This window comes from Talpa occidentalis, unplaced genomic scaffold (genome assembly GCF_014898055.3).
Source record: "Talpa occidentalis isolate TD23 unplaced genomic scaffold, MPIMG_talOcc4v2.1 talOcc4.16, whole genome shotgun sequence".
Lineage (NCBI taxonomy): Eukaryota > Metazoa > Chordata > Mammalia > Eulipotyphla > Talpidae > Talpa > Talpa occidentalis.
Genome location: NW_023601653.1, coordinates 40,422,495 through 40,446,440, shown reverse-complemented (window position 1 = coordinate 40,446,440; position 23,946 = coordinate 40,422,495). Strand labels below are relative to the sequence as shown.

Sequence of the window (23,946 nt, the reverse complement as noted above, 5' to 3'; positions counted from 1 at the left end):
AGTTTAGGGAGGCTTTAAAACTCTTCTCAGTTGCATTTTCCCTTTGGACATCATGTTGGGGAAAACCAGTATTGTATACAAGCAAAATAAATAAGACTATAAAGAATGCTCTCTCCAGAATACCCAAGCAAAAAGAAAGAAAAATAGACACAGTCATGTTAAGTGAATGTCACTAATGTCTCTGAGACCATGGGGCGGGCTGTGACTACCTCATGTCCTGGATGAGAGAGACCCTCAGCGTTGGCAACACGGCTCCGGAGTCAGATTTCCTTCTTTCTGGTCCAAGGGCCACTGAGTACAAAAAAAAAGTCAACAAAGTATTAGAAAAATAACAGTGAGAACCTAAACTCTGAGTCACATTCCGTATGTAGATACTTTAGGGATGACTTTGAGAAGAACAAAATTTAAAGGCAATAGAAAAGTTCAAATTCTTTCCCCAGGAATGTTGCTATTTTGTGAATGCTGTGACCCCACTATTTTCTTTCTAGTTCATCCAGGGCTACATTTGGAAATTTAAAAAGAATCAGAAAAGTCCACTTAGCAAATAAGGAGATATCTGCAAATTCTGGCCAGAAGCGCCAGTTTCCAAAGTTCCTCACTCTAACAGCTCACGATAATTACATGAACACAGTGTCTGTAAGTTAAGCTACCAAAGACATGAGCTGACTCTGGGCGCATGATTTCCAACACACAATTCCCCTAAACTCTGCGAGTGTTCAGGAAGGAGACTCTAAGAGCCTGGGTTCTGCAGCCTGACAGGTTTCTATGTCAAGTTCAGAATCCAAACTACAGATTGCAGATCTTGCCAAGTGGGTAATCTCAGCCCACTCGTGGGATAGAGGGGGATGAAGCCTGAGAGCTGCTGTGCAGGAGGGAAGGGGAGGGGTTCCCTCACGGGGCGACACCATAGATTCTTGGCCAATATGTTGTCGCGGTCAAGGAGGCTCCTGGGGTTTTGAGCCCCTTGTCCCCACTTTCCCATTTGTAAGTGAAAACTAAGCTGCAGCATCACATTCAACAAACATACCCATACAGATCAGAATTAGGATGTGGGGTTTTGCTGGCTATTTAGGGCCTCCCTTCTTGGGGGACCAGCACAGGACTCCCGAGCACATGTGCAACTGAAGCTGCTGAGGAAGACACACTCTGGGGATCTGGACTCGCCTGGGCGAGGCTCTGACTGCCCTCAGCAGGGGAATGAGACCTGCCAGGCCAGCCTCAGGGCAGGATCTGGGAGGCATCGACTATGACACTGTACGGCTGTCCGGCCCTGGTGGGACCAACTCAGTGGGGGAGGCTGGCAGGTCCACACGGAGTGGAGGTAGCTGAGAGGTCTCTGCTGTCTTCTCAGTATTGTCCTGAACCCCAGACTGCTTTAAAAAGTTAAATTTATTCAAACAAAACAGAGACAGTACACTATGCTGTGGTTTTCCTTCTAAGACGGACCCTTCCTGTTATTGCTTCTGAGGAAGGATGGTCTCATCTCCTCTGGGATGGGGGAGAGAGTGCCCCTGTGGAGACAAGGCTCTTGGGTCTTTCCTCGGCCTGGAAATGCAGGCTGTTTACTACCATTAATAAGGAAGCTTAACAGTTGGCAAACAAAAAAGTATTTTGGGGGGAAACACCCAGTTTTGAAAGTAGAAAAGTCAATGAACTGCTAGTTTCTCTATAATTAGAGCACATTCTCAATTATGCAAGATTTTATTTTCAAGCTAATGTTTTTATATATATTTCACACTGTCATATTTTTAAGCCCTAATTTCCTGGGCTGAATCATCAGAGGTGTTAGAGCAGTATTTATAAAATCCACCCCTCCCAACAGACAATACGTTTGATTTCAAAAGCCACATTGTTTATGTCAATCCTGCTTAGGATTGGGAAGACACTTAATCATGTGTGGGCTGACGCCACCAGCCGATTGGCACAAGCTGGTGAGGGTGAGGTCTGAGACCTGTGTTTCTGGGGGGGATGCGGGAGTTGGGGGTCGGGAGGGGGTGCACGTTGGCAGCTGGGGTCTGGTCTCCAGCAGGGCAACCTGACACTGACCATGACCCTGCTGCTGTCCCCCAGCACCCCCCAGCATGTGCCTCACTCAGCTACTTGTACAGCTTTGCATGCACCGAGCTTGGTTCCCACACCCAAGCCACCAAGGGCTGCTTCTTCCTAGGAACTAACTGCTCCCAGTGAAGGGAAGCCACCTGGTCATGGTTTCACGGTCTGAGCAGACACATGTTCTGTGATCATAGGTGAGATCATCGGTGGTTACGGGACACACGCCGTAACCATTTTTCAGTGGAAAGGGGCAGAGGAGCTAGACATAGAAAACGCTTTTAAACTTGAACTGAAACTTTATCAATGCAGCCACACCTTGATACAGCAGAACCTTGACACTGTTCACAGGGGCTCCAGGCCATGGCTATCAAATTCACGTTCCTGGCTGCTTGGTTAAAGGCACATAAACTGGTGAGTGCCACATTGGGACAGGGTGTCCCCCAGGGGCAGTGGGGGAGGTGCAACCAGGCTACTCCATGTTAGCAACACATTATTTCTGAAATAGGTAAGAAATATTTATTCTTATGTGGGTTGGCTTAGGAGTTACAAAGATTTTTTCTTACATTTCTGAATTTCCAAAATAAGCTGAAATTTTAGAAAAGGTTCCCCAAAGGCCAATTCAAGATAAAACATTTCATCTCCACTAGCTTTCCACGGTTACTTCTCTGTGAAACAGATGATTAAAACTGCACAGAAGGTAGTGTATGAAGGAAGCCTACCCTGACGTCACGCTAATCAGCTAAAGAGTTTTGACATCTGGACACGTGATGCCTGTGAGAAGCGGGAGGAGAAATGTGACTCTTGGAGGTTTTTCGAACATGCGTGCCTGATATCGTACTCAAAGATTACCAGCGATGGCTAGAGCTTCTCCTGAAGGAAAATATCAGTATGTGCCCTGCCCAAATGCCTAGGTCAATGAGGCACTCCAGTGACCCTTCATCGTTCACTGAGGCTGGTGGGGTGTCTCTTGGGAGATGCTGCCATGGGGTTCAGCTAGGGTTACTCTCCCCACCTCTCCAGAGAGCACTTGGATGCTCAGGAAGCCCAAAGGAAGCGGCAGGTCTCACAGCCTGTAAGTGAGGCTGCTCCCTCCCTCTGCTCTGCCACTCGCAAGCTGAGAGAGAGAGATCCAGCCAGAAAGTGGACTGTGCAGGGCCTAACTGCAGACAGTCGGCCAGCAAGCTCACCTGGGGATTCGGCAAGGTGTTCCTGCTTCTCTTCTCTGTCCTGGAATTGAATTAAGTGGGACCACAAAGCTGACTTCCCCTGAAAATACAAGAAACAGGATATTGGTCATTTTATAAGGAAAAATAGACCAAAAATTTTGCTCAGCCAAACCAATCGCATTGAGATGACCACAGGCAAGTCCGGAGACCCAGGCGCAAGCTGGTCGGTGACAGTGAGTGGGGAAGGGCAGCCCAGCAATGGGTAGGAGGTCTGGAGCTCCCCGACTTGAGAGGGTGACTGCAGATAAGAGGCTCCTACAGCACGTAGTGTGTCTGCATGGACTGAACTCACAGACGGAAGAGAGAGTGGCCGAAGGAGACAGACAGCAGGGGAGGAACAAAGAAACACAGCAGAAAAAATCAGAGGGGAGACCCCAGGAACAAAAGCAAAGAAAGCCTTGGGACATGCTACCCTGAATGACAGATGACTGGATGAGGCACTTGGTTAATCTCCAGGGGCAGCGCCAGCCTCTGATCCTTTCCTGGCCAAGAGAGCCCCGCCAGCCCCTCCCAACCACAGGTGACACTTCTCCTGCCAGAATAAAGTACCCATGGCACATTTCCATTCTTCCCTTTCAATTTTGTTTCTTTTTCTTCTTCTCAGTTCTCAACCTTGGGACAGGGCCCCCTGGACCCACCTGCTTGACCTGCAGGCCGTGGCTCCATATCCTTTCCAGCAGGTCACAGAGGCTGGCAATCAAGGTGTTCTCCTCCAGGCCGGTGATGTTGGCCTCCCCGTGACCCAGCTCCACAGCCTCGTGGCCCATCTTCTCCACCAGCATGCGCTTGGTCTGGAACACGAAGTGTGGCCACAGCGTTACCCTGTGGGGAAGCCCACAGTCCCCCAGGCCAACCGGATAGGAACTGGGTTTCCCTCCTGCTACATCTAACGGCGGCCTGGCCATAGCCTGGGGAGGATTTCTTAGCCTCTGGGTGCCTACCTGGAGCACACTGTCTTTGCTTTCCTGTTTAGTCAGAGAAACCGGGCCATTCAAGAGGGACCAAGAGGTTCCTTGAAAGCATCCCCAGGGATGGGTGACTATGTTCAGAGCCTGTGCCGTCAGAGCCTGGGCCCCCACCCAGCCCCCCTCCAGCAGACTCCAGGTGGCTGTGCTGTTTGATGGCAGCACCACACTGGGCAGCTCTGGGCTGTCTCAGAACTCTCAGGGGAGAGTGAAAGAGAGCCCTTTGCCATCATCCTTTCCCCTGCTCCCCACGCGTGGGCCTGGGGAGATGGGAAAGAGAAGTTAACGTGGAGCAGCCTGAGGCACTTTAATCAAACATAAAACATAAGAAAAAGAGTCTGGTTTTGTGGGGCGGAGCACAGCTGCAGAGCACACAGGGAAGATGTGCAGGACGTGGCTGCCACAGGGCGGCCCAGGCTTCTGCATTTTGTCCCTTGGTACCGTGATCTCCAATCAACACAGATGTCCGAGGGCCAAGTGCATGACACACACAGATCCCTGGCATGGCCAAGTCTCCTCCTCCTGACCACCCTTCACTCGTGCACAGGGGAGGGGCCCGCACACGTAGACACACACTCCCCCAACACAGACTCTGGGTGGCTTCATGCCCATCCATGTCAATGAGGAAGACAGTCAGGGCGGGCAAGGTGAGGAGACCCATGCAGGCCCCCCACGAGTCCATGGGCAGTGGAGATGGGGCTTGTGGCCTTGGCCACAAGGGGCACGGGTCTGTGCCCGGCTTTCCTTGTCCCCCCTCAATGTGGAGAGGCACGTACCTTCATCCTGCATTCTTTCAATAAGCCTTCGACAAACTTGGAGTTGGTCTGTGCGATCACTGCGGGAGAGAGGTCTGACAGTTTGGGTTGCCTCAGGTTTTTTCCTAAGCTTCGTGCTTCTTGCATGTATTTCTAAAAATCAAAGAGTATTTTTAATGCACAAACAGCAGATTTTCTGTGTACCCACTTAACCTCAAACGGCAAGTGCAGGAGCCTTGCAGTGCAGCAAAGGGCACACGAGTGTCGGCGTGTCTGCAGCGAAGGGCGAAGCCTTGGGCCCTCCACGGTGACCCACCCCGGAGAAGCTGTCAGGTGAAAGCTCACGCAGAACATGGTGGAATTTCTGGTTTAGTCTTGTTACTGGGCAAATCTGAGGCTGATATTAGTCAGAGTCAGTTGGGATGAGGAAAAGTGGGGGGCTGGACTTCAAGCCCAAGGCTGTGTGGGGCCCGGCGGCTCTCATGCCAGCGTATCTGCTCCTGTCCTGCTGGCCTCCCCAGCTCACACCTTGAATCTAATCATGCAGTGAACCTTGAGCGCTGGGGGCCTGCTGCTCGACCTCCGGCCCATCTGCTCATTGGTCAAATGGGCAAGGCCTCATGACATAGGCGGCAGTGACTCAAAGGAGCCCCAGGGGCCAGGGGGGTTGATGGGGGGCCTGGTTTCTGAGACAGGCAGCTGTGGTCCTCCCCTCTGTTCCACAGCAAAGGACGTTCAAACAGCCTAGAACTTTGGAGTGAATAGTCCACTCACTATTTGTGGCCAGTGGCCAGCAGGGGAAGGATGCGGCGGCTCTGGGTCCCTGCCTCCTGTAAGGCACCTGCAGGTTCTGCCCGCTTTCATCAGGACCACAGGGCTGGATTGCTAAGTCCAAGGGCCTTAGGACCATGGTCAAAGAACAACTGCTCCAAGCTGCGCAGTGAAAGTAGGCATTTGTGTGGGGGCAGAGAGATGGCGTGGGCAGGCACACCAGCACAGCAGCCACATGGGAGACTGAGGGGTACTCAGGGGAGGACCTGGTATTATAAGGGAAGGCATATGAAACCCTTTGCTTTCTTTAAATAAAAGGGAATTTGTACATTTAAGATATTTCGCCTTCAAAAAATAATCTGCAAAACCTGGTACAAATTAAAAAAAAAAACACAACTACTACTTAGGGCTTCAACTGATCAGTTCACTCGCCACTTTCCAACCACCCAGTGAAAGACAGCATCAATAAAATGTTTCCTTTAGGGCATCTCTGTAAATGAGATGAACCTGCTCACACTTTGTTCCTATAACACTCGTGTGCCCAAATTAAATGGACACACTCACTTTGAGTCTTTGTGCTTTGAGTCTTTTTTAGAGGGACAAAGAAGGGAGGAAGACAGAATGAGAGACAACTCTCACCACTGGGAAATCAAAGGGAACAGGTCAACCAAACACCCTGAAGGTCAGTGTCCAAATACATAAAAGCAGTAAGTGAAAACCACTTCAGAAAAAAAATCAACCTGCTAGATAGATTCTACGCGGAGTTACGACATCCATGCACATGTAATTTTAAGTTGTGCTGATAGAGCTTGGCATACTACAAATTGGAGAAAAAAGGTCAGTAAAAACCAGTGCTGACTATGATATGAAAAGGGGTCTGTCTGCCCTGAGTGTCCACTCTCATCTTTCAGGCTGGGCAAACCCCAGAGCCAAAAGATTCCATCCCAGGGAAGCTCAGCGCCCCTTCTAGACACTGAGCTAGAGAGGAGAGGACCATACAAGTAAATCTGTGCCCCTATTTCACAGTGGAAAAGCAGGTGACCAAGGGTCCTGCGTGAGGGCTGCTGCAGTCAACCTGGCTAGCTGGGTGCATGGGAAAGGCAGGCCTAGAAGTCAGCTCCTGAGCTGGGAGCTGGCTCTGCCTTTGTATGTCCATCTCGCTATTTGTGGCCAGTGGGCAGCAGGGGCAGGATGCGGTGGCTCTGGGTCCTTGCCTCCTGTAAGGCACCTGCAGGTTCTGCCCGCTTTCATCAGGACCATGTGGCTGGATTGCTAAGTCTAAGGGCCTTTCGACCATGGTCAAAGAACAACTCTCTAAGCTGCATAGTGAAAGTGGGCGAGTCTCTTGGACTTCAGTTAAATGATGTCCAGTTGGACAAGGTGACCTCAAAGCCTCCTCTCAACACTAAGATTCCACTGTGACCTGATTTTCTGACCGCATCAGATACAGACCTGGAAAGGTAAATTAAAACGCTGTGGGGATGAAACCTCGCCAAAGTAAAGCTCCTTGACAAGGAATCACTGCTGCATGCCTGCAAAATGCTTACATAAAAAGGATTTTGGAATGTTAACATAGTCCCCTTTGGAAGAAAAACATTTTGCTACATCGGCCCTTGCCACCCCAAAAGAAACACCACCATTGGAAAGGTCAGTTCTCCCTGCCGCTAGCAAGGAGGGGCTCTTGGCAGCGCATGCTGCCAGGAGGGGCTGCAATGCCAGCGCAGGGAGAGCAGCAGGGAGAAGGCCAGTGCTGCTAGGAGGGGTGAGCTCACACAGGTTGGGGGCAGTGAGAGGGACTCCAGCAAGCTCGGCTGCTCCTCACCACACTCAGGCAGAGAACATACCAGGCAGCGCTCAGAGAAGGATTTTTTTGGAGGCCGTGCAGGAGGAGGTGGGCCCTGGTCCCACTCCCAGAAAACCATGGAGTTCCGACAGACCAAGGGGTCCCCGGAAGACTAAGGACCCGGACGCCGGTGGCAGAGAGGCAAGAGAGAGGAGACGGGGAGAGAGAGAGAAGCAGAACAAACATGCAGGTAATAAAGTCACAGCAAAAGGGGGTAGTTGGGGGGAGAAACTAGACAGGAGCACGAAGAGGAGCACGCAGGGGCCGTGGTTCTTGGGAGGCGCTCAAGCCCTAGATGCACAGACATGCTGACCAACAGCAGCCCTGCTGGAAGGAGGCCTTCTGCTTTATTCCTACACATTCGAGCTTAGAAAACAGTTCAAGGGTTTCTGGTTGCATTTTCCTGTGACCACGTGGAACAATGAATGCTGACTTCCAGTTCTTCAAATGTTCACTGTGTCTTTTTACATGTAAGTAGCACAAATAAAGCGCCAGGATCTTAATTTGAAAACACTTTAAGAAAATGGTGTTGGCAAATTGAGGGCAAAGCACAGGCAGAAGCTCCCTAAGTTGACGTTTTGCTGATACCCGGACAAGCCTGTGCTTCCTGTTAGTACCCCAGGGGAGACATGCAGCCCACAGGTCATCTGCCTTCACCTGACGTGTAGTAGCGCCTCCTTTTAGGTGTATTAAAATGACAAAAATGGAAAAAAAGGGTCACTACGGTGGTGAAGGGGTTAAGTCTCAGCGCTATCGCCAGCCTCTGGGGCCTGAGTTCAATCCCCAGCCAGGGAGATGACCCACATAGGGCGCAGCGGACCTCTCCTGTCTCGCCCACTGCTTCCCTCAGCAGTGCATTTTGGTCAAGCTGCCTGTTCTGCTCCCCACTCTGTCTCTGGGGAATCCTCTTATCCCTTGCACCTCTGGCCTACACCCCAGTTCTTGTATGCATAAATAAATAAAAATAAATCTTTTAAAAAAAAAGATGTTTAAAAAAAATGGAAAATGACAGGTGTTTTCTGCTATGAGTAAAAAGAATTATTTAAAAATAGAAGAGAGGGCCTCCCCGGTGGCGCAGCGGTTGAACGCTGGGTTGCGAAGCTGCCCGCGGCCTCTGCGGCGCCGGTTCGATCCCCGGCTGCTCCCCGGCTGCTCCCCGGCTGCTCCCCAGCCACTGGAGGAGGGTCCCACAAGGCGCGCAGACCTCTCCTGCCGCCCGCTGCTCCCCTCAGCAGTGTACTTCGGTCCTTCTGCCTGCTCTGCTCCCCGCTCTGGCTCTGGTGAATTCTCTCACCCTCCCGTGCTTCTGACTGTACCCAGTGCATGTATAAAACAAAAACAAACAAACAAATAAATAAAATAAAAAAAATATGCCTCTATTAAAAAAAATAAATAAAAATAGAAGAGAGCCATTTCAAAAATGGGTACCTTCGCCCCCCTCCCTACCCCAGCCTCTGGCCCCCCACCCCCACCTCTGCCCCCCATGTACCTCTCGGAGGTCGTTATCCAGTCCCACATGCTCGGGGTGCTGGCGGAGTCGGTCCTTCCTGCGCTGAGTGGTGGCGCTGCGGCTGACCCAGCGGCTGAAAGACAGCCATGCCCGGGCCCAGGTGAACACCCGCCCCCATCGTGAAGCCCCATTTCTCTTTACGTGGGAAAGCGGGAAGGCTCAAAAGACCCACAGCGCTTATTTTTCAACGGATTCCACAGGGTTGGCCCACGGAGCAGCACACGAGCCCCTGGGGCTCAGTGTGTTCATAAAGACGGGCACTATCAAGGCTTTTTAAAAATTGAAGTTCAAAAAAGCAGTGTCTCCCTTGTAGGCATCTCCCCCTTTCTGTCCTCCCACCGACCAGCACCCTGCCCTGGTGAACCCCTTCCGCTCCCCTGTGCAGCCATCCCCGACAGCAACCGGTTTCCCTCCGGTGCCCTCTCTATCACTCACCCCCAGCCCCACCAAGACCTTCTTTCACTTAACCCAGGGAAAGAGGCCACGCCCTCCCCACTCCTCCTCCCTAGACTTCAATGCCGCGCACACAGGGAGCTCATCTTTCCTCTAACCCCAGTGGGTAAGACATACTGGCCACCGCACCCTGAACGGTGCTCTGGCCCCTCCCAGCTGCGGCACTGACCCCTCTTCCACTGTCCCCGTTCTCTCCACTCACAAGCCTGCTGGTGTCTCCACGATGACCTGAGGTCTCCTTCTCATTGCTCTCTGTAAGCTGCTTTCACAGTTTAGATGTGAATGGGACCCTACCTTTGGGTCCCCTCTGGAACCTTCAGTTCATCCCTAATCAGCCCTGAAAATGCTCTTCTTGAAGCCACTGGTCCATGTGGATGACATGACTAAGCTGGGCCCCAACCCAACCTCGGGAAGTCCCTCTAAGAAGAGGAGCATCTGGTGGGAGCACAGGGGGATGGGCCTGGGGCTGTGGTGGAGGATGATGGGCTTTGGCAGAGGGTGTGGGGTGACAACATACATCCACAGGGGCATGAACTTGTACCCAAATGTCACCCACAATGTTGCAGACCAACAAAAACTTCAATAAACATTATTTAAAAAAATAAGAAGGGCCTCCCTGGCGGTACAAGGGGTTAAGCAACACACTATGAAGCAATCCACAGCCTCTGCAGCACAAGTTTGATCCCCGGCCAGCCAGGGAGCAAACCACATGGCGAGGCAGACCTTTCCTGACTCGCCCGCTGCTCCCCTCAGCAGTGTATTTCAGTCAGTCTGCCTGTTCTGTTCCCCACTCTGTCTCTGGTGAATCCTCTCACTTCCCGCACCTCTGGCCTATACCCCAGCTCTTATGCATAAATAAATAAATCTTTAAAAAAATAAAAAAATAAGAAGAGAGAAATATGGACACGGACACAGAAGGCTGGAAGCCCAGTGAACATGGAGGCAGAGGCTGGAATCTGCTGCCACAATCGCTGGGGCCACCAGAAACTCAACGGGGCAGGAAAGAACCTCCCCAGAGGCCTCAGAGGGAGCACAGCCCCACCCATCCCTTGATTTTTGATTTCCAGCTTCTAGCACTTTGAAAAAATAAAGTTATGTTCTTTTAAGTGCCCGAGTTCAGAGGTTTTTTTTTTGTAATAGCAGAAGAATAGAGATGATGGAAGCATGACTTTCCAATTCCATTAGCCTGCATTCGTGTAACTATCCCCAAGTACAGATGACTTGAGAAAGAAAAAAAGTCTTTGTTCTTTGGATCATTTTATGTGTTGGGATTATAGGTGAAATATTCAGAAAGTATCAATCCACATTTCAAATGGGGTAATGTGCTCTTATAAAAAGCAGCCTGACTGCTAAGGTGCTAGCGGCCTGCATGGCCCCACCCCCATCAGAGCTGCATGGCTCCAGGCTTCATTCATTCTTCCTCCCACTATTTGGGGGATGGACACACTTACTTGTTGTTAGTTGGTCCTGTTGCCAAGACATCAGACTGCAACTTTGGAAAGAAGCCTTGCTCGTATTTGCCTTGACCAATTTTCATGTCCAGCAGATGTGGGTGGATCGCAGTGTGATCCATTTTCATCAGTCGCTGCTCAATTGACTGGGCTATAAATTAAATTTATGACAAATTACAGACATCCCGTTGGCTAAATCTTGCAAAATAATGCTCTCCCCACCCATGCACTTATGAGGAATTCAGTCTTTTTTTTTTTTTTTTTAAGATTTATTTATTTATACAAGCACTAGGTACAGTCAGAAGCATGGGAGGGTGAGAGATTCACCAGAGCCAGAGTGGGGAATAGAACAGGCAGACTGACGCTACACTGCTGAGGGGAGCAGCGGGCAGCAGGAGAGGTCTGCACACCAGACCCTCCTGGCAGCTGGGATTGAACCGGCGCTGCAGAGGCTGCAGGCAGCTTCACAGCCCAGCGCTCAACCGCTGCACCACCAGGGGAGGCCCAGAACTCAGTCTTTATACCACTCTGAAATAGACTTTACAAAAGCATTTCAGAAATCATTACAACCTAGTATAAAAGGGTTAATTTTAAATAAATACTGGATAATTAATTTTCATTGGTATTTTCTGCCATTATCAAAGGGAGGGCAGCGGCGTTGAAAAATCTGTACTTGGGTACTGAAACAACTTTCTTTTAGTAGGAAATTCGGAAGTGAAATATGGTTCTGAGTACCTCATGAAAGAAAATGATGGCAAATAAAACATTTTCCTTGAGCGCCTCCCCAGTGGCACAGCAGGTTGAGCACAGCGCTGTGAGGCAGTCCACGGCCTCTGCAACGCCAGTTCGATTCCCCGCCAGCCAGGGAGATTCCCAGATGGCGAGGCAGACCTCTCCTGTCTCGCCTGCTGCTCCCCTCAGCAGTGTATTTCGGTCCTTCTGCCTGTTCTGCTCCCTGCTCTGTCTCTGGTGAATTCTCTCACCCTCCCGTGCCTCTGGCCTATACTCCAGTGCTTGTATAAATAAATAAATAAATAAATAAATAAATAAATAAATAAATAAATAAATATTTTCCTTCAGCTGAAAGACAAGAGGAGGAAAAAGCAAACATGGCAGACTTCCATGACTTAATTCCTTTGTGTAAAGACCCCAAAGGGCTCACAGGTCCTCCATTTGTAAAACCAGGAGCTGTGCAAAGTTTGTGACCTCATTTCCAGCCAACAGTCACGTGCCCATGGGGGACATAGGAGGGGACGTAGGAGGGGTGTGGATGAGGTCAAGAGGGATAACGCAGAGAAAAATAAGACCAGCAGGCATTTAGAGAATGTCCAGAGGATAAGAACTGACTGTTTGAAGAATGAAATAGGCCAAGTTAAAAGATAGGATTATTCAACATTTCTATTTTAAGACCACTTAAAGGAGGAGGCCATCTCAAAGACCCAAGAAACAGTGAACTATTTCCCTGGCAAAGAATTTGATCTTAAATGTCTTTTGTCAACTGAATTTCCAAGAGCAAATATAACATGTGGGAAGCGAGACTAGGCCCCGCACTTCTGTTTGGCACTTGCTCAAGGGAGGACAAGGAGAACCCATGGCTGGGTGACAACCAGGACATGCAGGGAAATGCAAGGGGGGATTTTTAGAAATAAGTCACAGAGTAAGTCATTACCTCCTTCAAAACCAGAAGATCAAGCACTGGTGGTTATTCCTCAAATATATTCTAAGGAATCTTTTTTTGGGTATGGAGGGGTGTGTCCATGGCAAATTCCACTCTGGTGACAGAACTTGCTCAGGGGCCCGCTCCACCCAAGCCCTCCCGGAGTCGGGATGTCTGGGTGTCTGTGTCTCCAGGCAGAGGCGGAGGCAGTATTAAGGGGTGAGGCGGGGGGCTCTGTGGCAGTCACCACTGCCCTATGTGACTTATACTTCCAAATGCTGGAAAGCTGCTTTCAACTCCCTTATTTGTCTTTGTAACCCGTGGAAATTTATCCAAAACTTTTTTTTAAGATTTGTTTTTGTGTAGAAGAACCGGGAGGTGCCGGGCTGGGGTGGGGGGCTGAGAGGACTCACCAAAGACAGCAAAGACAGAGTGGGGAGCAGAACAGGTGGATCTACTGAAATACACTGCTGAGGGCAGCAGTGGGTGAGACAGGAGAGATCTGCTGTGCCTTGTGGATTAGCTCCCTGGCCAGGGTTGGAATGCAGGCCATAGTGGTGATAGTGCTGAGACTTAACCCCTAGGCCACCAGGGAGGCCCCCATCCAAACTTTTTTGAGGTCCTTATATTTTTGATATGTAACTTTCTTGAAATAGTAGTCAGATCTCTGCTGGATAAAGGATGCAAGTTTCAATGTGAAAGGATACTTAGTGTTCAGTCAAGCCCCTGGATCTCACAATCAGTCTACACCTGCACCATGCAAAACACAGTGAGCAGAGAGGCTGGGCAGAGTCAGGCTTGGCTTCCCAACATGAATGCCCTGCCTGACCTCCCACCCTGTCTGTTCCATCAAAGGCCACAAAGCTCCATCTCTGGCACAGGGAATGGCTGTCCTCCACAAAGGACAAAGAAAAGTAGCTTCAGATTTTCCACTGGATTTAATGACAGAGAACCCTGACATCGAGCTGTTCCCGACAGGGTCTGCACCCAGCACTGCTGGCTCAGCAAGTCCTGAACCAGTGGGCCCTGGGCTCTCGGGAACGACAATGCTCCTGCTGCAGAGGCTGTGGGCTGCCCGTAGGCCGGGTGAGGGTGTCCATGAGCTGAGACAGGTGTGGGAAGAGAGAGCTTCACCATTACCGGCCCTGCTGACAGGCCCCACAGAAGGCCTCTGCCACAGACCTCACAGTGGTCCAGACTTCTTTTTCATTAGAGGCAAAACAAAAAGCAAAAATAAAAAAAAATCCAGTGACTACAACAAAATCTCAATTTCTGCATTTTTTTTTTGTTGGGGATAGCGAGGACGATTTCATCTGATCAAAGAAAGAACCAAAGCACTTCTGAGGGTGAGCACCTTGCCGCCTTCTGTCCTAAACAGTCTTCAAGAGCAGCAAACTCTATGAGAGCCTGAAAGACAGTCCACTGCACGGAAAAGACTGTGGAAGTACACTCATCGCAGCCTGCAGCTCCCTCCGCTAGGATCTCTGTCCAGAGAGAGGAAGGGACTTTCCTGGGCAAGGGCGTCGCTCACAGGGCGGCTGAGGCGCCCTCCTAAGAGACTTGGGCTGTTTCATGCACTCTCCACCCTGAGCCTCCAGAAACACAGAGGGGATGGCTCTTCCTGGGGTGCTCCTCAGCAGGTGTGAACAGGATGGGACTCAGGGAGACCAGAGAGGACGGCCACCAACGGCGAAGGCCTTGGCTCACACGCCGCTTTTCTGAAACACGCTGACACTGAGGCCTGTCCCGCCATGCCCTGAACATGGAAATGCAGCAGCAGCAGGGTAAGGAACAGGGCAGAGCCAGGAAACTCACACCTGCTGCCTCCTTTTACTCCCCAAGAAAAGGTGCTCTCACACTTCTCCTACATTCGAAGGGGAGGACCAACAGGGGCACTTGGGTGACAGCTATCAGTCTACCTGGCACAAAGAGTGGGGCACAGACCCTGCAGGCATGTGAGACTGAGGGGATGGGCGCAGGCCCTGTGTCTGTTTGTAGGAGGTGCAGCTAATGGCCCGCATCCGGGCTTGCTGCTGCCAGAGTTGCCCTAACCTGGGCCTGGGCCCGGCTCTGACCCTCACGAATGCTGCAGGCCAGAGGCAGGCCCTCCACCCCTCCAATGAGGCTGGCAGTATGAGGAAAGCAAAGATGCCCTCAGGGGGCCTCCCTGGTGGCACAGGGATTAAGTCTCAGCATTAGCAAGCTATTGACAGCCTCTGAGGCCTGAATTCGATCTCCGGCCAGCTGGGGTGATCCACATGGCGCAGCAAACCTCTCCTTTCTCCCCACTCTGTCTCTGGTGAATCCTCTCATCCCCATATCTCTGGCCTGCACCCCAGTTCTTGTATGCATAAATAAATCTTAAAAAAAAAAAAAAAAGATGCCCACAGGCCTTGCTGTTACGATAAAGGCAAAAACGCAAGTGAAGCACTTGCCATGATGTCCCACGTGGGAGGCTGGCCAGACCAGCCAGCCATGGGGTGCACTGCCAGATGAGAACTGTGATTCTCTGAGGACAAGGCTAGTGTGGGGAAGGGGGAGCCTCTAGTTTAACTGCAAGGATCTGGGGATTTTAATTCAATAAACGGACCTACTGAGATGAACATAAATACTCGACTGACATAAACACAGTTTTAGTATTGAGTTAGGAAGCATCTCAGATTGGTCATTTTAATGGAATGCTTTTCTTGGATGAAGAGAAAAGAGGGCAGACATAAGAAGGGAATATGCACAGCAAGTAGAAATCAACATTGTTTTCACTAAGACAATAAAGACAGGGAGCCGGAGACCAGAGCCTCTTGTAGTACACTCCATGACCCCCGCTGGCATCTGTTCTCTTCTGTGGTGAGAGGGGGTGTCGGCTGGAAAGGGCGGTCCTGGAATTCACAGGGGTCAGAGCTAGAGAAAGCTCCGGTGGACAGAGCTCAGGGTGAGTCCCCATCCACAGCTGGACATTCATGCTCTGGTTTAAGGGGCGACTGTGCAAGCACAGGGATGGGGCGGGGGGAGCTGAGCTCAGTGGGCAAGGAGAGTGTACCTGCTTCCTTCAAGGTGCTACACTTCTGGTAGATGGATGTCCTCAAGGTGGGCGCCCTCACATTGTATAGTCGGATCTTCTCAATCCGGGAGTCAAAGACTCGCAGCAGAGGATCCTTCTCTTCCCACTGAGACATGATTTTATTATCAATGAAGGTGGCAAACATCTGTGTTTCAATGAAGCGTGAAAGGAAGGGCAGGTATGGTTCCGGCTGGTCAGACAGGAAGGAGGCCTGCAATGAGAGAATTGGGGACTCGTTAGAGCAGGGAGACTGTGTCTACACCAAGTGACGAATCCCTGCGTTATCTGGGGTAGGAGACACCCTTTGTCAACCCAATCATGCAGACTGTGGCTTGAAATCCAGAAACCACTTTTCCTGCCCTTCTGCTCAGTTCATGGAGTTCAGCTCACCGGGCCTCTGGCAGGGGTCCTGTCTTTTAACCTGCATGCCCTCCGTGGACAGAAGGGGCACCTTGATGAGAAGGGGTGGCTGTACCATGATGGCCAGTGTTCCCTGACCACTAGCGTAACCGCTGGCTCCAGAGAGCTGAGGCCTCTGGTCTACTGGCCAGGCCCAGCCCAGGGAGTGGCCCTGGTCACCAGGTAGTGGTAACTGACACTGCTGCCCTGGCAGCAGCACACGCAGGTAGTGACTCTAAAACCAACATGGAATGTGACTGTGTGGATGAGATCTTTTGGTTCTTTTTCTAGTCTGCTTTTTGAGGCCCCAACACCATTAGAGATTGATGGGTGAGCACTGACTCCAGATCAAACGCCTGCCAGAGCAGTGCTGGCAGACTAGCTGGGACTTCAACACTGGAAACAGCACTGCCTAAAAACCACCCAGAGGCAACTGAGCCTGCAGACACACCCATCCAGCTTGGTTGCTATGGGAACCGGCACCTGCACTGTGGCCAGTTTCTCCCTTCCCTGTGGCTCCTCAGGTCCCTGGGTGCAAGGAAATGCTAGCTGCAACTTGGTATGGGCTGACATGTGGAAGCGGTCTACTATTTCAATTGCTGGACTGGTCCTGCCGCTCATTCTCTTTGGTCAGTGTGGTGAGGCAGAAGCCAGGGATGAGTCCCAGCTGGGACTCATCAGCTCTTCCTTACATATTCACTTTTCATTTAATATCTAGGAAGGCTTGCAAACACTTCCTTATAGAAGTAAGTGTAAGTGCCTTCATAGCACAGATGTCTTTGCATAAATCCAAATAGCCAGAGAAAGGTTCACGGGGACAGAAAGGTTCTCTGAAGGTGAAATGTGAAGATAAATATTAATATAACTTCTTACAGAGCAAAATGCCTTATTTCCTGGGAGGGCCCAGTGTCTGCTGTGATGGTCAAGCCATGGCGGCGCCCAGGAGGGCAGCAGAGACTGGCCCTGCAAGACTAATGTGTGAGGGTCCCACAACATTTTCTGGTGGAAAGGGAGATGATTACTCCTTCTCGAGTCCAACATGAAATGCTCCTCTCTCTAGGGGCAATATAAAAAGAATTCTATTTATAGTTCAGAGCCACAGAAAGATGAAGAGGGAAGAAAGTGCCAGCACTCGATTCAGATAAGAATTTGAATGGCCTGAGGATAAATCATGAGTGTACACAGATTAGCTTCAAGCTGAATAGGAAAAAAAAAAAAAACCATGGAAAAATGGTTAAGCTTAATGAGAAAGGAGCTGAAGAGCAGGAATTTGTCTGGAGAAGTAAAGGCTTCTTAACGTTAAAGATTCTTTCTCAAACACAAAGTGCGTCATAACTGTTCAGCATAGTTTATATAATGATCAAATCAGAAAAGAATCTTTTTATGCTACCTACCTTTACAAAAATGTTTTATTAATACTTATTTGCCAGATGCTCCAAGGCTTTACATTAGCCTCCCAGCATGCATCAGCCCCTCTGAGAGGTGTTTCCTGACACACAAACAACATTTAGCAAAAAATGGTGATTCACGCTAATAGCTCATCTGGTGTCTGCACGTACCATGCCCCAGGCAAAGCTGGGACTAGGCCCCGGGGACCTGACATGGTTAGCACAGCCCTAAGTGCTTCTGTCTGGGAAAAAAAAAAAATCTGGTGGCTACGGCAAGAAAACCTGGCAGAAGAACACCCCGGAGTAAATCCTAGAAAGAAGCTTCGACTTCAGCAGGACCATCGAAGGCTGGTGTCACTCTCTGTCCTCTTTCCGAAACTCGAATCCAGCCTTTGACTTCTACTCATAAAACCCAAGCCAGTTACTCACCACTGACCTGAGAACAAGACAAAAGTTTGGCTTCTGAAACTAAAGGGTCACCTTTAAGTTGCAGCTTCAAAACAGGATGAAAATGAAACATAGGAATAAGGATTTACTAGAAAAGGAATCGGTTTCATTGACTTGATCCGAAAGTAAGGGCAAATGGGAGACCTGTCCGAGGCCTGGTAATGTCAGTAGATTGGAAAAAACCTGTGAAATGGAAGGGCTTCTAGAGCTCAAGTGTCTTCAAAGTAAGGGGAACTTAAAAATGAGCTCAAGGGCAGCTTAATACACTATTGGGTGACCAGCTTATTCATGAGCTGGCCGATCTGCTCTCCTGTCAAATTGTTTTACCCAGAGTAAAAGACAGGCAAAGAAAGACCCTTTGTGGGAAGGAACAGAGGGAAGATCTGAGTTTTAAGACAAGTGAAGGGAACTAGGGAGTCTGGCCCTGACAACCACAGAAGGGAAACAGTAGAGTCGTTACTTTGTCAAAGTTCTGCATCTGCTCGCGGTTGGTCAGCCAGGACTCCATGTCCTGCGCCGTCTGGATGACGAAGGCCTCGTAGTCTGCGAACATCTGTGTGAAGCGGTTGGCAAACACCTCCCGGAGCTGCACATTGAGCTGGTGGTCCCGCAGCTCGGCCCCCTCGCACTGCAGTTTCACATCCTTGTCACCCAGGGAGCTGGGCAGGCTCATGCTTTCCACGGCCACCCCGGTCCGCTTAGCCAGAGCGTGCAGGCGGGCGAGGGTCTCGTTGCCCTGCAGCAGGTTGTACACGTTGATGTCATTGGGGGCCACGTTGCCGTTCTTCTTGTCGATGACCAGGTCGCTCAGGACCAAGCTCTGCAGCTTGGTGGCGCTCTCGCTGTCCTGCAGCCGGCCCTCGGGCGCGATCCCGAACTGGAGCAGCACCTCGGAGAGCTCCTGGATGAAAGCTGCTTTGTTGGGGAACTGGGGGAATTCCTCTGGCAACTCGATGAAGTGGTTGTCAATGTCCACAAAACACAAATTGGCCTGAAGAAGAAACAAAGACGTGAGCAGGTGTGAAAATAAGGACATTGTATGTTTTATAGTATGTCTGCCAACGGCTACAGGTGAAATCGTAGGTCAGGAGTATGTTAATCTTCTCAAGGTTACGACTTTCTTATTCTTTTAAAAATAAATCTCTTTGTCAAAATCTTTCCCTATTTTTTATGCCAACTTCACTATCCACCCACTCATTTTCTCTGGGCCATGTCAGTTCACTATAATGCACATGCCCCTGGGTGTTCTTAAACAGCCCAACAGGGACAGGTGTGTGGACCCCCACACAGGAGACACCAGGATGCTCTGGAAAAAGCCTCAACTCTCTGGGTCTTTCCACCACTCTAGCATCCAGTGTAATTTAGAATTAACAGGAATTGCCAAAATTTAGCATCTGTAGAACCCAACATTGGGATGACATTAGCAAAGAGCAATCAGAGCAATCCAGTTTACAGAAAATCCACATGTTTTCACTTTATCCAGAATTATCTTCAAACTCTTGGAAAGCAAAACCATTTCAGAAGCATTTAGACAAAAGGGGCAGAGTGGAGGGGAGGGAGCAGGGGCCCGCTGGGTTCAGCAGATGAGGGTCCCTTGGGTAATTGGTGGGAGGATTTTGAAGTCTTTTTTGAGGGGTGTTGGGTTCAGAGTGAGGTCCTTGGATTACCGCTGAGTAAAGTTTCACCAGACCGTCCCTTTTAGAGGCACAAGTGAGTTTCCCCACGAGGCAGAGACTTTTGGTTATATCCAAAGGGGCAGGTCTATTATATAAAAGAAAGGACAGGAGAAGATGCCTGCATAGACATGGGCAGGAGGGAGAGCTGCCTCTTGCCAGGGGAGCAATTACACTGTTAGAGTGTTCCCTTTTTTTTGGGGAGGGGCAGAGTTCATTCCTTTGGGAATGCTATGAATTGTTAATTCTAGGGTGTGACTAGGTTGATTTGTGAGGACCAGGATTCTCTACAGTGGCCTCCATCTCTACATCCCACCTCTGTCTTCGCCTCCAGATCCTTCCTGCAGCCTCTGATACTCCTGCAGCAGTTGGACCTAAGGGTTTTCCTTACTATAATTGGTTTAAGGACTGTGTGCATCATCTCTACCCCCACCTCCAGTTTCTGGCCTTGTGACACTTCCATCCCAAATTTTCTACTCTCAGCCTCCATCAGTTTCACCCAAAAACCTTAGGGAAGAGGTGGCTGGGGGAATGTTTGTAAGCTGAGGAGAGAGGAGACAGAAATCAGAAGAGATGTTTTCTTCAGTTGATTTATGTTCTAGATTTGGAATAAAGAGATGACTATTTTCAAGTACGTGAGAGAAACACAAGGGGCCAGGTGCTTCACAAAACCCTGACTGTCCCCCAGGTCCTGAGGACTGGGGGCCCCAGGGAGTGTTCCCCCTTTTTCACCCCACCTCAGAACCAGCAGAGACGATGTGGTGTGAGGACTGAGCTCCATCCCCAGGTCAACTAGAGGGCCATCTGAGTGACAAGCAGCAAAATCTCAGCGTACCCCGCCACCCCACAACAGAGACTCAACCTGAATTTTTTTTTTAAAGATGTATTTATTTATTTATACAAGCACTGGGTACAGTCAGAAGCGTGGGAAGGTGAGAGAATTCACCAGAGTCAGAGCGGGGAGCAGAGCAGGCAGAAGGACCGAAGTACACTGCTGAGGGGAGCAGCGGGCGGCAGGAGAGGTCTGCGCGCCATGTGGGACCCTCGCCCGGCGGCCAGGGATGGAAATGGCACTGCAGAGGCTGCGGGCAGCTTTGCAGCCTAGCGCTCAACCGCTGCACCACTGGGGAGGCCCTCAACCTGAACTCTTAAGCCTGAAATAACCTCTGAAGAAATTGAGGCCCAAACAGAGAGGAGACTCGGGGGCCCATGTCAGACAAGCACGCGCAGACGGCCAGTGGCTGAGGGGCTCCTCCCCCCATGTCTGCTCCAGTGCCAGCATTTTCCTCTAAACCAAAGAAGAGTGGCACTGCCTATGGCTTCCTTTAAATCTGCCTCTGCATGTGTGTCACAGTCTTTGGGAATCAGGTCCCCGGAAAGGCTAAGAGGACCAAGTAAGTCACTGTCATTCAAGGGCGTGACTCAGCAGATGGAAAACCCACTAACTAAAGTGCTCACCCCGTGCTGACCAGCAGTCCCCGGCTCTGCATTTTTACTGCCTCCTTCACTAATGCCTCCCTGCAGACCTTTCCAGCCCCTCCAGCTATGAACAGAGACAAGAATTCATCTTGGGAAATGCTGAACTTGCCAAGCCCCGGTAGTCACTACAGAGCTGAAGACCGGTGGCCAGGGGGCGTCCATCTCACGGGGCTCTGCACCCACCTCAGTCTGTTTGGAAGGGCCCCAGGTGGAGCCTCGAGCCTCACAAAGTACAGACAGGAAAAATGAACTCAGGCCAGGAACACTTATTGAGGAAAAAACCAAGAAGCCCCATTTTCTCACACAAACAAGAATTTCACACATTGGGACTTTCGGAGAAGGGACTTTCTCATCTTCACACCATTAAATTTCATAAAGGGTTTGAGGAATATTACAAACACTGAAAAAGATGCTCAATAGCCAGCCTTGTGTTGTTTTAAGGCTAGATAGTTCCATTTTTTAAAAAAGATTTATTTATGCATACAAGAACAGGGGTACAGGCCAGAAGTACGGGGTTTGCAAGGATTCACCAGAGACAGAGGGGAACAGAACAGGCAGATCTACGGAAATACACTGCTGAGGGGAGCAGTGGGTGAGTCAGGAGAGGTCTGCTGTGCCATGTGGGTTGCTCTCTGGCTGGGGTTCGAACTCATGCTGCAGTGGCTGCGGATAGCGTCATAGGTTGTGTCTTAACCCCTTGCGCCACCAGGGAGGTCCTAGTTCCATATTTTTACTGAGCATCTGCCCACAAATCTACATGAGACAGTTACTTCCAGTTAAAAATGCTGTCGGCACCTTTAAGGTGGGGTGCTGAGGCAGGAGACCCCTCAGCAGCGGTACCCAAGCTCTGGGTATCCCCATGGTCTGAGTTCACTCTCCTAGCTGCTGTGTGTGCCAGTATCTCTGGGACTTGTGGGTGCCTCATCCCCATGTCCTGGAGCCGGCCGGCTCAATTTGAAGCCTCCAGCTCAGTGGCAGGAGAAGGAGGGGTCCGGGAAGGGCAGCTGGGCTCATCTCTCCATGGCTGATGGGGCTGCCACTGGGGCAAGTTGGAGAAGAACATTCCTAGAATCTCTGGGCAGGACACAACAAAAGGCAGGAGGCCAAAGCAGTTCTGCTCCAGTCTCAGGCCTGACAGTCTGTCCATCACTTACTACAAGTCCAAGGGGTGGTGCTGTTCTGTGCAGCTAGCCCGGGGCCCTTCCCTCTGCCATCCCGCACCCAACTCCCCCAGACAGCCCAACAGATGGCTGCCAGGGGCACTGCTGTGGAATTGCAGGCAAATGATTGGCAGGCCGTTTTGAGTCTGTGTGGTTTCGCCGTCAGCTAACGCCCCAGATTGCACCTCCTGAGATGATCATTTTGTGCACATCATGCTCACGGTTGGGCCGTGTGCCCTGGCACTATTTTTAGCTGTGGTTTTATTTTAGTTCCCAGGGAAAGCACGTGTGTGTTTCCCCAGTGAGCACAATCGAATCACTTTTTCTAAGTGGTTATTTTCATACCGACTCCCTCCCCCAAGTAGATGATGTCTCCCCATTGTAAAACGACACCAGAGCACAGTGACACGAGGCCATCAGCTTTCTCCCCATGCATGCTCCTCCACTGCGCCTGTGCTTTAGTCTACACTGTGGCACGTGGGACTGTGTCTCCTTAAACGGTGCTGATTTCATGAATGAGAAATTAGAAAACCAGACACTCACACAAGGACCTTCATATTCTGAAGTATGTTTATCTTGGAGTCAGAGGATGCGCAGTGAAGATGGAAAGGCTTCCTGCCATAGATAGCGCAAGGTGGGGCTTTAAGGACTCTCAACAACTGTTACCCAAACAAAAACAATGGAAAGAGACTTCTATACACAAAGAGTCTTATAAAATACCATCTTAGGAACCTGTAATCAGACTAGGTGCACAGCAGAGTATTGCTGTTTAATTCTTAAAGTGAAATGCATTTGGCTGCTCTAGTCCTTTTTCCTTGACATTTGAAAGGATTTACTTCTTGGAACCAACCAGATGCTTAGATTAATCTAGTGAAAGAGGAACCAGGGGTATGCCTGAACAGAGACAAGAGGCATATGAGGGAGGCAAAGCCCAAAACCAAAAAAGAGTAAGACCATTTGCAGGGGTGTTTAACACGAGCTGCACGAAGTCATTGATTCAAAATGTTTGTTTGGGGGCCTCCCTGGTGGTGCAGTGGTTGAATGCTGGGTTGCAAAGCTGCCCGCAGCCTCTGCAATGCCAGTTCGATCCCTGGCTGCCGGCGAGGGTCCCACATGGCGCGCAGACCTCTCCTGCCGCCCGCTGCTCCCCTCAGCAGTGTATTTTGTCAGTCTGCCTGGTCTGCTCTCCATTCTGGCTCTGGTGAATTCTCTTACCCTCTCGTGCTTCTGACTGTATCCAGTGCTTATATGAATAAATAAATAAATCTTTTAAAAAAATGTTTGTTTAGGAAGAGAAACACTGACTTGAATAAGGGAAGTGGTGGACAACTGCAGGCACCAGTACTGGTAAGATGGCTGTGGCTCAAGGTCTCATTTTAAATTCACTTATGAAAACAAGAATCTCCTTGGGAAACAAGAACAGCATGGATGATTTTATGAAGACAGGCACTAATTAAATAGCTAATAATATAATGTAGTGAACCATTTTATGTGTTTTACTATGTCAAGACACTTTCATCGATACTTCTTTTCCGAGGTTTTCCAACCCAGTTCTGTGTACCATTAACAAGTAAAATTGAGAGGCAAATGCTCTAAAGGCTTCCTGTTTATTTTCTTCTAAGCATCATCTGAAAATCCAACACATAGAGAACAGTCCAA

General features: G+C 50.1%; 1 protein-coding gene across 2 annotated transcripts in view; it reads right to left on the bottom strand.

Annotated features, from left to right (window-relative positions):
* DENND5B (DENN domain containing 5B) overlaps positions 1-23,946 on the bottom strand; it is a 123,180-nt gene that overhangs the window by 29,182 nt on the left and 70,052 nt on the right. For both annotated transcript variants that reach the window (XM_037514074.2, XM_037514075.2), the window contains 8 exons: positions 18,436-18,966; positions 15,721-15,952; positions 11,027-11,177; positions 9,102-9,195; positions 5,020-5,151; positions 3,917-4,069; positions 3,240-3,318; positions 210-291 (listed from right to left, as the gene is read on the bottom strand). In XM_037514074.2, the coding sequence (XP_037369971.1) occupies positions 210-291; positions 3,240-3,318; positions 3,917-4,069; positions 5,020-5,151; positions 9,102-9,195; positions 11,027-11,177; positions 15,721-15,952; positions 18,436-18,966 (1,454 nt within the window). The remainder of the gene's footprint in view (positions 1-209; positions 292-3,239; positions 3,319-3,916; positions 4,070-5,019; positions 5,152-9,101; positions 9,196-11,026; positions 11,178-15,720; positions 15,953-18,435; positions 18,967-23,946) is intronic.